At 47.9% G+C, this 13,251-nt stretch overlaps 1 protein-coding gene across 1 annotated transcript; it reads left to right on the forward strand.

Annotated features, from left to right (window-relative positions):
- The first annotated feature begins 657 nt into the window (after nucleotides 1–657).
- On the forward strand, nucleotides 658–11,670 carry SLC25A38 (solute carrier family 25 member 38). Its single transcript, XM_057706591.1, has 7 exons — nucleotides 658–1,053; nucleotides 5,537–5,658; nucleotides 6,186–6,270; nucleotides 6,974–7,153; nucleotides 7,389–7,557; nucleotides 9,345–9,511; nucleotides 10,858–11,670. The coding sequence occupies exons 1-7, from the start codon at nucleotides 985–987 to the stop codon at nucleotides 10,978–10,980; spliced, it is 915 nt and encodes a 304-aa protein (XP_057562574.1). The 5' UTR covers nucleotides 658–984; the 3' UTR covers nucleotides 10,981–11,670.
- Nucleotides 11,671–13,251: the final 1,581 nt, after the last annotated feature.

The raw sequence follows: 13,251 nt of genomic DNA on the forward strand, positions 1-13,251 counted from the left end.
GGAGTCAAGGAAGGGAGGGAATATGGGGATATGTGTATAAAAACAGATGATTGAACTTGGTGTACCCCCCCCCCAAAAAAAGAAATAAGACACACACAAAAAAGCAAAAGAGGTAAAATTAATTTTAATAATTATTTCACCTAGTTCAATACACCCAAAGTATTATTTCAACACACCCAAAATACCATTTCAACATGTGATAATGTAAAAATTATTTATGAGAATAAGAATATTTTATCTTATTGTCATGTCTTAGAAATCCAGTGTGTGGATAACTTACAGCACATTTCAGGCACGAAATTTTCAGCGTTTAAAGGGAAATGTGAATCTGCCTAGACAATAATGTCGTGTTTAAAGGAAAAAATACTCCCTACTGCTTCGGTTTTTAATACAAATTAATTACAATTAAATCAAGTTTAAAATTCTGATCTTCAGTCACACTAGCCACATTTCAAGTGCTCGATAGCCACAGTTAGTTACTGGCTACTGCACTGGGCAGAGCAGATCTGGACTGTAACGACCTTCGGACGTGGCAGCCAGAAGCATGCATCCCTGCAGACGCCCCATGAAGCTCCGGGCGCAGGAAGCCCCGACCCTGCGGTTCCGGAGGGCTCCACGAGGCGGCACTGAGGAGCACACTTTCGCCAGCGCGTGACGCGAGCCCACCCCGGAAGCTAAATCCCGCTGTTCTAGCTCATTCCTCCGGCTTCCTCCCCGCCCCCCGCGAAGCCGGCGACCGGGCAGGATGGGCCGCGGGGCAGAGCCGCGCAGTCCGCTGAGCCAGTGAAGAGCGGCCCCCGGAGCCACGCACAGGCGGTGGGCGCGCAGGTCCCGCCCCGCGACCCGCGCAGACTGCAGAGAGGCCTCTCAGCAGAACGCGAAGCCCGGCTACCGCCAGCGCGTCTTCCCCAGGATCGCCGGGGCCGGGCCTGAGCGCCCATCGACGGCACCCCGGGCCCAGCACACTCGCAGGCTTCCCCTCCAATGATTCAGAAGTCACGTCCGCCGTTGCTGCAGCCTCAAGATGTCGGAGACAGGGTGGAGACGCTTATGGTAAACTGCGGGGAAGGGAAGGCGGGGGTTCCGGCATTGCCGGCTCGGGGAGGGAAATTCGGAAGGTCGCCGAGGGTAGTGGCCCTCGGGGAACCTTTTCTGTGCCCGGGATGCGCGCATAAGTGGTTGGGGACGTGGAGGCAGAGATGGAGTTTGACTAGGGGATTAAAAGAGGGGAGGGAGAAAGGAGAGAAGTTGCAGTCCAGCCCTTGGAACAGGCAAGCAGAGGCCTCGCTGCTTGTATTGGTATCTGGGTAGAGGTAGGCGGGATTGCCGGGGCCTTGGCGGGTGTCGGGGCAATGTGCCGGCGTGGTCCGGAGGGAGGTGCGAGCGCTACGCGACGTCGCTTTGAGTTGGATGCCTAGAGCGACAGGTGGGAGGACACGTGGGTAGGTGTTTGGACCACTGTAAAGCCCGGCAGTAACGCTAAGCCTGAGGAAGCTGTCGTTGCTCGAGCGAGTGGGGTTCGGACTGCACAGCGCCCGCGGGCTGGACCAGGTGGGCCCTCTGGGGAGCAGGTGCAGGTTGCCGGCGCCGCGAGGCCACGCCCTTCCCGCGCCTGGATTGGCTGCCGTGGTCGAGTCGCGGGGCAGCCATTGGTGGAGGCGGAGGCGGGGCTGGGAAGGCGGGCCCGGGAGGAAGGTCTGGCTGAGTTGCTACTAGCCGTGGGATGCGGATTGGCTTCTAGGTAGAGAGGGCCGGTTGGCAGCGGCTGCTTTTTTCCCTGAGGTCACGGTCAACCTGCGCCAGGGGCAGGGGCAGGGCAGGGCTGTGGTTTTTGTTTTTTACCTTTAACAGAGGTGGCGGCAGAGGCTGCTCTAGGTTTACATCTTAGGACAGGGGCTTACCTATATCTTTTTGGGTCCTCCAGCTCTGGCCTTGGAGATCTGAATTGGATTTAGGATATAGTTTTTCAAAGGGGAGTGAGAGTTCCTTGTGGAACCTGTTTGTTAACTATTCAAGTGCTGCTTATTGCCATTATGTGTCTATTATTGTTTGGTTGTTTTTGCCCTGCCCGCCTCAAAACAGACAAACAAAAAACCCAGCTGTATTACTCATTGTATTTACCTTGAGTGAATTTGGGCTGTTTAGAAAAAAAAATCAAACATGCCTTAAAGGGTGTGGCATCCACCGTTGACAATATCTTCAGACTTTCAAAATGAAGAGTAAATTCTGGCTTGAAACAATTGTTACCTGTTTTTGTTTTTGGTGGTTTTTTTTTTTTTTTTTTTGAACTATTAGAGGTTAATCTATACTGCCGGTATATATTTAGCATCTGTTCTATGTTAATGCACCTGGAAAATTACAAAGTTAAAAATGTTATGGGGTCTATGCATGTATTCAACAAGTATTTATTGAGCCAATAAAATGTCCAAGCAATGTGCTGTGAAAATAAAAACATTAAGAAAATAGTTCCTGAAATGGAGGATGGTGTTTGGTGAGGGGGCAGGGGGAGTATACGGTAGTTCCATACAGAATCTGTGAGAGCATTGGAGAAGCAGCTCCAAAGAGAACTGCTTAGAAGCTGTAACTGCAGGTCATTCCTACAGCCTTACTGGAGTAAAGGGCCGGGGGGAGTCAGGGGAGATTCCCCTGTCCAGGAATGTGGCCTGCAGGGCCCCCTGAGCTTTATTCTGTGGAATTGTGCTCAAGGAAGAGCCATGTGCAGATTTCCTATTAGATGAAGTGATTCACTCATTCTTGACTGTTGAGCACCTGCTGTGGACCAGGCTGCATGGTCAGTGCTGGAGGAACCACTGTGAACAGGGCAGGGCAGGCCTCCTCTGTCCTGGACCCTCAGTCATAAGACAGGTGGGCTCGGGTGCATTGGAAGCACTGAAGAGGAGTACTGAACAGGGGTGGGGGGTTAGGGTAGGTCAGTGGCAGGGTGTTCACTGGGATGGGGCGCCCTGGAGGAGGGGCACATCGGGGGTGAGGGAGAAAGATGAATTATGGTTTGGAAGTGTCATCTGAGGTGCCTGTGGGACATCAGAGCAAGTGGATATGGGAATCTGTGGAAGAGAGGTTGCAGCTGTGGACAGGAGGGTGGAAAAGAAGAGCCTCTGCATGTGAGGGAGGAGAGGCCGGGGAAGTGGGAGGAAGATCAGGACAGTGTTAATCCCAGAAGCTGGAGGCAGAGCGCGTTTCCAGAAGGAGCTGGTGGTGGTCAACAGCCAACAGCGGAACGCTTCTGAGCCCCCTGGGACGTGCCCTGGACTGTCACTTAGACTGGGAGGGATGGTGAAAAAAGCATGAACTTTGAGCCCTAGCCACTGGCTTCAAACCCCGTGATTTAGGACACATTGTCATCCCTGTGAGCTCCAGTTTCATCTGAAAAATAGGTTTGAACATCTAGCTCTTAAGAGCATTGTGAGATTTCGAGGCGGTGTGTGTGGATGCCTCACCCCAGCCTGCTCTGGTCGGGGGGATTGGCACTGCTGAGGCTGGAGACCCCCAAGGAGGTCACTAGGATGGATCAGTGTGGGGCAGGGTCTGGGAGGAATGAGGGGTTATCAGCAGGAGTTGGTCATGAAACAGTAGGTAGACCAAGGAGTCTTATCTCCCAAATGTCTTGCTGGAACATGTCAGTGTGGACTGAAGGAGAGGCAAGTGTGTGGAGAACTGTGGACTGAGTTTCCATTTGTGGATGTTGAGTTTGAGATGCCTACAGGCCATTCGAGGGGAGGTGGGACAAGCATGGGGACAGCGGATTCAGGAGAAAGGCTGAAGCAGGCTGGAGATGTGGGCGTTGCCGGCTTGTGTGTGTCGAACGAACGTGGCGTGGTGTGGGGGTGTGGGTGCCCTGAGAGGCCGCAGCTACGGGTAGATAAGAGGAACAGCAACATCTGTGGCTGAGGAAAGGAGGCTTAGAAGGGCAGCCAGAAGAGGAGAGAGACACCGAAAAGAGAGGAGCGGCGATCAGCTGTTTCAAATGCACCAGAGAGGCCAAGTAAGAGAAGGCCATGGACGGGAAAGCGGTCCTGGGATGTGGCAGGTCCTTGGTGAGGCAGCTTTAGTGGAGGGGCTTTAGCTGGATGGCGAACTATGGGGACCTGAAGGGTGACTAGGAAAGAGGGAGTGGAGATGATGTGGCATCAGGCTGGAAAGATGGGGGGCTTTCAAGCTTGTTCCAGACAGAGCAGAAGATGTCAATGGAAGAGGCTGAGTGTGCAGGGAAGAGGGGCTCACTGATGCCACAAAGGCTCGGATGAGGCTGAGAAACAAAATTCGTGAGAATACAGGTTAGCAAAAGGAGCAGGACACACACCCCATGAAGTTTTACCCATTTGGCTTGATTGTACTTGTGGTCTTACCATTGATGCTTGGAGAGCTATTTGAACGTGGTTATAAGCTCCAGTATTTATTAGGACTTATTTAGTCCTTTTAAGGAATTCCAGTTATAAATTGAGACTTGCTCATTTGGTGAGACGTGAAGTAATCTCTCTTCTCCGTGAAACAAATACCACAGATTACAAACATTTTGGTTCCGGGGTAGGTAGTTACGTGACACATTTAACAGGCAACTTCATCTTAATAGCATCTTAGGACAACAGTATGCCATTTGCTAAAAAATAATAGTGCAAATGCCATTTAATGAGAAGAGAGAAGATCTTTGGATGGAGTTTGACAAGTGTCTTCTTTGGAAGAGAGGACTTTTCTTTCCTGCTTGGATTTTTAAAAGTGCATTTTTACAACTACTTGATTGCGTCTGGATTCCGGGGCGTGCCATGAGGCCTCTGGAGTGTGCTTGGGGGAAGCACAGTTAGTCTGCGAGGCAGTCCTGCCCTTCTGGAAGCTGCCTCTAGGTTACCCAGTGTGTGTGACTCTCCCAGCTTAAAGGACAGCCAGCAAACCCAGGAGTGGCTGCTGGCTGGCGGTGCCCCTGCAATCTCTTTAGGTCCCAGTGAGACTAATGAGTATAGGACAGGGGGAAAGTTTTAAATTAAGGAAATGCATGGGTTTTACAGGAAATGGCACAGACGTTTCACATCACACCCACTCATGGTTTCACTTCCTTTATCTTACCCCTGTAAATAATCTACAGGTCCTACAACCAAGGGATCCTGAAACCAGCAGTTCAGAGTTAAAATGCTGTTTAATTGATTTTTGCTTTTGTGATGAAAAGGAGTTAGCCAGTAACTTACCGTCAAGACAAGCAGGGAGGTGTGGTCAGTGGCATAATTCTCAGATGGAAAGAACCGGGTTGCTTAGTAGGCGCGAAGTTACCCATCAGTTTTTAATTATCAGAATTACTAAAGTTGTTGTCAGTAAGACCATAGCGCTGCCTCTTGGAGTGTACTGTGTTCTCAACAACATCCCAACACTGTTCATTCCTGGCTACACTTTTTGCTTCTCTGAACTCTAAAACTAATACAGGGCACCACCAGATGAGTTTCTAAGAGATCCTTACAGAGAACCGACTGGTCCAGCTATGGCGGAGGGTGGGACAGAGCTGCTGACTTGGTGTTCTCTTGCCCTGCAGCTGCAGCCAGTGATCAGAGCTTTCCTGTGTGGCTCCATCGGTGGGACCTGCTCCACCCTCCTTTTCCAGCCCCTGGATGTCCTCAAAACACGCCTGCAGACCCTCCAGCCCTCAGCCCATGGGTAAGGCCCGCTGTCTCCTCCCGCCACCTCACCCCCCATTTCACTAAGGAACTGGTTTCAACAACATGTCTCAGACACAGGAACATCTCTTATTTGACATTTCTCTTAATTAAGTGGGGTCCTCCCCTGAGTAGCTTCCTGGGATCTGCCTTGGTGACATTTGCTTTTTATCGTGCCAGCCTGTAATGTCATAACTGTGCTGCCTGGCACAAGCAGTGGGTGGTTTTCTGGAAATAAGGTAAGTATTGAGTGTCTCTTGTGTGCTCCCTATTGGGCTCAGCCCTGTGGAAAGTGCACAAGGTGAGGGTAAGATGTTACCCCATTGCTTGCAGTGTGAATGGACAAAGAATCATGTACCTACCACATCGTGAGCACGTAGGAACTCAGAGTAACTCCAAGATGCCTTGTAGAGATTCTTAAGTGTTCTAGAAAAGTCCATACAGAGATGTCTTTGAGTGAGGAGTTCCTTCACAAGGACGTGGTCTAAGTGATTTTTCCTTCCTTGCCTCTGTTTTGTCTGCCTTCAGATCCAGACGTGTTGGGATGTTGGCTCTGCTCTTGAATGTGGTTCGCACGGAGAGTCTGTTGGGCCTCTGGAAAGGGATGTCCCCCGTAAGCTGCCTTTTGGGTCTTGTCTTGCACCCCTTCCTTTAATATGTAGCCGTTTCTCATCCACCTCACACATGCGCTCTTTTAAGAGTCCGTGAGGGTTGGAGGTGGTGGGGGGCCTTTCTGGTCTTCTTGCCCGTCCCTCTCACTGTCTCTGGCTTCCGTTTGAGGGCCCTGGGAAATACCACACCTGTGTGCCCTGGGCACGACTTCTTAGTGCAGCATGAAGCCCTAGAGCAGAGGCAGCTGTCAGCAGGCCTTGCCCTCACCCCTCCAGTCCCTCCACACCTGCATTTCTTTGCCTAGACAGCTTTTTCTGGCCTTAGGAACTCACTTTGCTGGAAATGTCAGGAAATTCACACTCACCCCAACCCTGCAGCAGCCCTTAACCAATGAAAAATGAGAGCTGATGTTTAAAACTTCCTGTCCCTCCTCAGGTGGTGGGGTAACTGAGGCACGTCCACACTGATCCACAGAGTTCCCCGGAGGGATTCCATTGCCCATGGCAATAACCGATGAGATGACACACCCTTTATTGGCTGCCTTCCCTCCCATCTCATCTCCCCACTCTCCCATTGGTGTTCCCTCCACACCTTCAGTCGACTCCTTGCATGCCAATCCTGGGCCTTCTTTGGGGAAATCCAGCTCAGACAGGATCTTATGTGTTGGTGTGTGATTCCTTTCCTCCCTCCAACTTGTTCTGCAGTCCATCGTGAGGTGCGTCCCTGGCGTTGGAATCTACTTTGGGACTCTCTACTCTTTGAAGCAGTACTTCCTGCGAGGCCATCCCCCTACCGCCCTGGAGTCAGTCATACTGGGGGTGGGCTCCCGCTCCATTGCAGGGGTCTGCATGTCGCCCATCACTGTGATCAAGACACGGTACGAGGTGAGTGGGCAAACAGAGACACCAGGCTCCTGAGTCAAGTGGCCACTGATGCCACCTCCTGATGTATAAACTAACATAGTGGTCGATGTGGTCAGAGAACTCATCCGTGTAGTCAGGCTAAGCACATGTGGACTGGAGCCTCCAGGGCCCCAGTAATGCGCCCTGAAGATGGCATGGTTCAGTGCGCAAACCCAGGGCCACCATGCCAGCCACAGATTCTGTGCTTCCTTTGCAGAGCGGGCGGTACAACTATAAGAGCATTTACGCAGCCCTGAGGAGCATCTGTCACAGCGAGGGGTACCGGGGCCTCTTCAGTGGCCTGACAGCAACACTCCTTCGTGATGCCCCCTTTTCCGGAATCTACCTGATGTTTTACAACCAGACCAAAAACATTGTGCTTCATGGTATGGGTGAAGGAAGGTGTGGTGGGAAGAGAGATTCCTCGAGAGATCACATCCTCACCACTTTGTCTGAGATAGGAGACTACTCGTGCTTAGCAGCTCCAGATTCTTAGCCTAGTTTTAGAAACTGGGCCATAACTGCATCGTGTCAGGCATGGGGCCGGTGCTGGGATGCAAGGGTGGCCATGCAGACATGGTCCCTGCCCTTTCGAGTGGATAGCTTCTTAAGGCAGGGTACTGATAGTATGTAATTATTGAGTCGGGGAGGGGGTGGAATAAAGCATGTTTTTCATAGGCCTTGCAGCAACACTTCCCGCATTTGCCTGATCTTCAGATTTCTGGGTCCTACCCAAGGTATCCTAAATCAGAAGCTTTAGGGTAAGACCTGAGAGACTGCATTTTTCAAGAAGCACTTGTGATTCTTGTCAGACAAGTTTGAGAAATCCAGTGGGTTAGGAGCTAGGAGAAAAATATTATTGTCACGTCCTTTGCCGTGCTCCTAGTTAACGTTGTTCTGAGCCCTCCTTCGGATGGAGAGAAAGATGCCAAACCCCTACCTTCTGGCAGGCCCACGCTACCAGTAAGCTCATGTTGGCAAGACATGGCCAAAATCGACAGGCAGTAAACATCCACCCAAGCAGAGCCCGGCATTGATAGAAACACATGCTGTAAAGTGAACCTGCATTCAGTAGGGTGTCTGGATAATCTGAGCAAGGAATTACAACCAAGGTCATTTAAATGGGAAAGCCAGAATGCCACCCCCATGACAGAGGTGTCAGTTGGGTGCATTGGGAGATTTGCTGCTTCTCCCCAGGCACCGGGAAGTGTGACACTGCAGGTTAGAGCCTTATTTTTCAATAGAAAGTTAAGGCAATAAGGGAGATTGGATCTATGTTTTTAACTTCTTCATCTATCCTAAAAAAATTTTTTTAATTTGGTATTTAGAAATCATTTTATACTCAGCAAAAAAGCCACAAGAATAGTACATATAGCTCCATAGCCCTTTATTATTCTCTTTCTATATGTATAATTGTTTTTCTCAGACATTTAAGAGTAAGTTGTAGACATGATGCCTCTTTACCCTTAAATAAATACATCAGTGTGTACTTCCTAAGAACAAATGCATTCTTGGAAAACCATCTTATCATAATCATGAAATGTTACGTAGGTAGTTCTTTCATCTACAGTCTTGATTTTTCGAATAATAATTTCCAAATAATGTAGTTTGTAGCAGTTTTTTATTTTCAAGAGTATAAGCCAATTATATAACCTCAGCATGGGTTTACCTGATGTTTCCTTTCGACTAGATTCACTTATACCTTTTTAGCAAGAGGAGCACATAACTCAGGTTGTGTCCTCAGTGCCTTATATCAGGAAGCTCATGACATCCCTTTGACCTACTGTGGGTAATGTTAACTTTTCATCACTCGGATAAGAATAGTGTCTCCACTGAAAACTCAATTGTTTGTTCTTTTGTAATTTCTAAGTATCTCTGTGGGGAAATATTTTGAATCTTTCTAAATCTATATAAAACCTGTTCTTTCATCCATATATTTTAGCATCAGTGAATGACTCTTGCCTGAATCACTTATGCTGATGGTTTTAAAAAGGTGAACATTTAGTTCCATTATTCTGCTTACACTGATGAGTTTAGATTTTGAATTCTTAGCTTTGTTTGAATCCAGACCCTTCTGGCTTTTGGGAAGAATTAGTGGGTAACTTGGCATTGATATTTATCTGATGAATGTGCGATTTATTTATAACTGAATGGTGCCTTTGTCCTATTTCAGACCGGTTGGATGCAGTCCTTGTTCCCGTTGTAAATTTCGGCTGTGGGATATTTGCCGGGATTCTGGCCTCGCTGGTAACACAACCTGCAGATGTTATCAAAACTCACATGCAGCTCTCCCCAGTGAAATTCCGGTGGATTGGCGAGACAGTGACACTCATTTTCAAAGTGAGGCTTTAGAATAAATATTGGTTCATGTTGTGGCTAAGGCTCTCTCTCTAAGGCAGTAGCTCTCATCCTTTACACGGCAGAATCACCGAGGAGCTTTTAAAAATCCCGGTTCCCTGGGCTCATCATATTAGAATCTCTGGGGGAGGTGAAACCCTGGCATCAGTATTTTAAGTTCCCTAGTGATTCCGATGTGTTGCCAAGGTTGAGAATCACTGCTAAAAATCTGTGGTTGTGGGTTTTTTGTTGTGGTGGTGGTTTTGGTTTTGTTTGTTTAGGGAGGGAGCCCGCCATCAGGACAACCTGTGATATTTGTCAAACATGCGTATCGTTGGGCCCTACCCCAGACCTACTGAGTCAGGAAGATCTGGGAGGACTCATTAACGTAATCAAGGACCTAAGAGGAAATGTAGTCAGAAAAAATCCACAAGCACATTGTTTTGTTTCCTGGAGTTCATGCCAATACAAATGGACAGATGGTATTGAAGATAAAAAGTACAGTAGATATAAAGTACACTATGATGCTATTTAAAAGCTGCTGAGTTAGCTCTTTGGAAACATGTACTGTTATCAGATATTCTTGTTCAAGGTAAATTTGTCACCTAGGTCTTTAGATGTTTCTGTACCGCTCAATTTTTCTGGGTACCAGAGGAAACATAAGCATCTGCAGCAAGTATCCGACTTACCCTGATAAAGCAAATACTTGTGAATCTGATCATATTCCTCACACTGCTTAGGTTGCCTGCTTTCTTGTTTTTTATACCTAAAACCATGAAGTTTAAAAATAGTCTTCAGTATATGTGAAAATGGCAGGAATGATACCAATAGGAAGGAACAATCCAGGTCTAGAGGTGTTTTGTCTTTAATTTTTATATAGGGCTACCAAGAACACATAGTGAATTTTTGAAAAAAAGATTCTCCCTCCAGGCAGACAAATTGCCAAAAAGGCACCTTTTCCTTAAGCCTGGAGCCGGGGCCTAGGGCTTGGCAAATAGACCTTGGGCTGGATTGCAGCTGTCACTTGGGTCTTGGGGCTTCTGTGCACTGTACAAGCTGTACACTATATATAGTAAGCCTATATAAGATTTTCAGCTAAGAAATAAGTTCCTCTGAATGGAGGAAGCCTACAAAAGATAAAGCTTGGTAACTCTGCCAAAAAAAATTTTTTTTTTTTTTAGTTTATTGCTTCCTTGGACCCAGTATTCATAGTTTTAACATTATTTATAAAAGTCTAAAAAGTAAGGCTTAAAATGAGGTAATTCAGAGAGAGACCCTCACTCTTGTGCCAGGTATATAATTGTACTGCTGCTTTAGTTTCAGAGTTTTGGCCTCTATTTTCCTCCTAGGACTATGGGCTGCGTGGCTTCTTCCAAGGCAGCGTTCCCCGGGCCCTCCGCAGAACTCTGATGGCAGCCATGGCATGGACAGTGTACGAAGAGATGATGGCCAAGATGGGCCTGAAGTCCTGACTGAATGGGCACCAGGCAAAGATGGGATCTGTTGCCCTGCCTGGTTTCTGCCAAGGGCTGCTTCATCTCACTACCCTGGAGTTGGATGAAGTCCTATCAGGAGAGCCAGGCAGACACATCACCTTCAGTTACCCAGTGCAAGAAGAGAATAGGTGGGCCCGACTCAGTTCCTCTGAACCTCCTAGAAGAGGGGTCACCGATACGGACAGCATACGGGGAGTTAGGAGAAGGGTCTGCATACCCTGCAAAGCTACTTGAAAAGGCATTTCCAGAGAGTGCTCTGCCCAGTGGCTCTGCTCAGCCACCCACTACACACAGTGCCTCTTTGGATCTGCTCTTGGGCTAGAAATCGCAACGCCAGGGATGCCGTGGGCCGCCTGCAGTGGCTGAGGAGTTCCAGCAGCGAGGCTGGATCTGCTGAAAGAGGAGTCACTGTCACCAGGCTGAAGTCTGCCTCTGAGGTGATGTTAGGATGAGGAAGAACAGATGTCACAACTTAATTGGTTCCTTATCAACTTCTCAGAGGCTTTGGAGAAGGAGGGCAGTGGCTTCCTAGCCTCTGAGTGTCCAAATAATATTTTTTGATCCTGGCTCCTGCAGTGTTTCAACTCCAAGTTTCTCTGGCATTTTTCTGCAGCTAAAGTTGCGATAAATAAAGTGAAGCACTTTATCATTGAAAAACGTCAAGTGCCATGACTCCGTTCTAAAATAACAGAATAGTCTAAGGTGGTTGACTTGTGATCTGTATAGGTTTCCAAACCTAAAATTTTTTAAAATAGCTTTATTTTACATATCATACAATTCATCCATTCCACATAGACAAGTCTATGATTTTTTAGTAACTTACTGACTGGTGCAGCCATCACCATAAATCAGTTATAGAACACATTCACCCCCACCCCCACTAAGATCTCTTATTTACAATTAACCCTCGTTCCCAGTCCCAGCACAGCCCAGGCAGCCACTGCTCTGCTTTCTGTCTATAAATTTGCCTTTTCTGTGCACTTCCTATAAGTAGAGTCTTACAATATGTAGTCTCTTGTGTCTGGCTTTTTAGCATAACATTTTGGAGGTTCACCCATGATGTGGCATGTTCAACACTATCCTTTTTTTATATGGCCAAATAATATTCCATTGTGTGCCTGTTTTATTTATCCATTCATCGGTTGATGAATATGTGAATTGTTAATACTTTCGGCACTTACAAATAATGCCACTATGAACATTCACGAATGAATCATTTGTGTGGACATATATTTTCATTTTCCTTGTATACATGCCTAGGAGTGGAATTACTGGATCACGTGGTAACTATGTTTAACCATTTGAGAAACTACCGGACTGTTTCCAAAGTGGCAGCACCATTTTACATTCCCCCCAGCAGTGTCAGAGGGTTCTGATTTCCACACACCCTCCTCAACACTTGTTATTGTCTGTTTTCTTTATTATAGCCATTCTAGTGGGTTTTATCAACTTTCAAGCTTAGGAAGGGGCTGTTTTTTGTTTTTGTTTTTTAATTTTTGGCTGTATTGGGTCTCTACATTGCTGTGTGCAGGCTTTCTCTAGGTGTGGCAAGTAGGGGCTGCAGTTGCAGTGCATGGGCTTCTCATTGCGGTGGCTTCTCTTGTTGAGGAGCGCGGGCTCTAGGCATGCGGGCTTTAGTAGTTGAAGCACATGGGCTCTAGAGCACACGCTTAGCAGTTGTGGCACACAGGCTTGGTTGCTCTGCAGCATGTGGGATCTTCCCAGACCAGGGATCCTACCCGTTTCCCCTGCACTGGCAGGTGGATTCTCAACCACTGAGCCACTAGGGAAGTCCCAGTGCTATTGTCTTGTGTAAACAGCAGAAGGGGGAAGTTTGGTCTCCTGGTTAAGAACATGGGCAGTGATCCAGGTGGCCCAGGTTGAAAGCCTGGCTCTCCGCCTACTTAGACTCTTTTGAGATTGTCCCCGGGGGGGTGGGGATAGTAACATTTCCTGCCTCCCAGGGTGGTGGCAAGGGTTAAATGAACATATGTTTCACATCAGTTTCATAGGGCTGCCACAAGAAATTACCACCAATCGGGTGGCTTCTAACAAATTTATTCTCTCCGTTTGGAGCCTGCACGTGTGAAATCAAGACGTCCGCGGAGCCATACTCTGAAGGCTTTAGGGGAGGATGGTTCTTCGTCTCTTCCAATTTCTTCCGTGGTGGCTGGCAATTCTTGGCATTCATCACTCCAATCTCTGTCTCTGTCTTCACAATGGTTTCTCCCCTGTGTGTCTCTCTGT

Source organism: Hippopotamus amphibius, chromosome 13, assembly GCF_030028045.1.
Source record: "Hippopotamus amphibius kiboko isolate mHipAmp2 chromosome 13, mHipAmp2.hap2, whole genome shotgun sequence".
NCBI lineage: Eukaryota > Metazoa > Chordata > Mammalia > Artiodactyla > Hippopotamidae > Hippopotamus > Hippopotamus amphibius.

Bases quoted from the DNA above. Each gene is read 5' to 3' on its own strand.
- SLC25A38 (XM_057706591.1), top strand. From the start codon at position 985: ATGATTCAGAAGTCACGTCCGCCGTTGCTGCAGCCTCAAGATGTCGGA. The intron at 1,054-5,536 runs GTAAACTGCGGG...CTTGCCCTGCAG, and splicing joins ACAGGGTGGAGACGCTTATG to CTGCAGCCAGTGATCAGAGC. The intron at 6,271-6,973 runs GTAAGCTGCCTT...CTTGTTCTGCAG, and splicing joins TCTGGAAAGGGATGTCCCCC to TCCATCGTGAGGTGCGTCCC.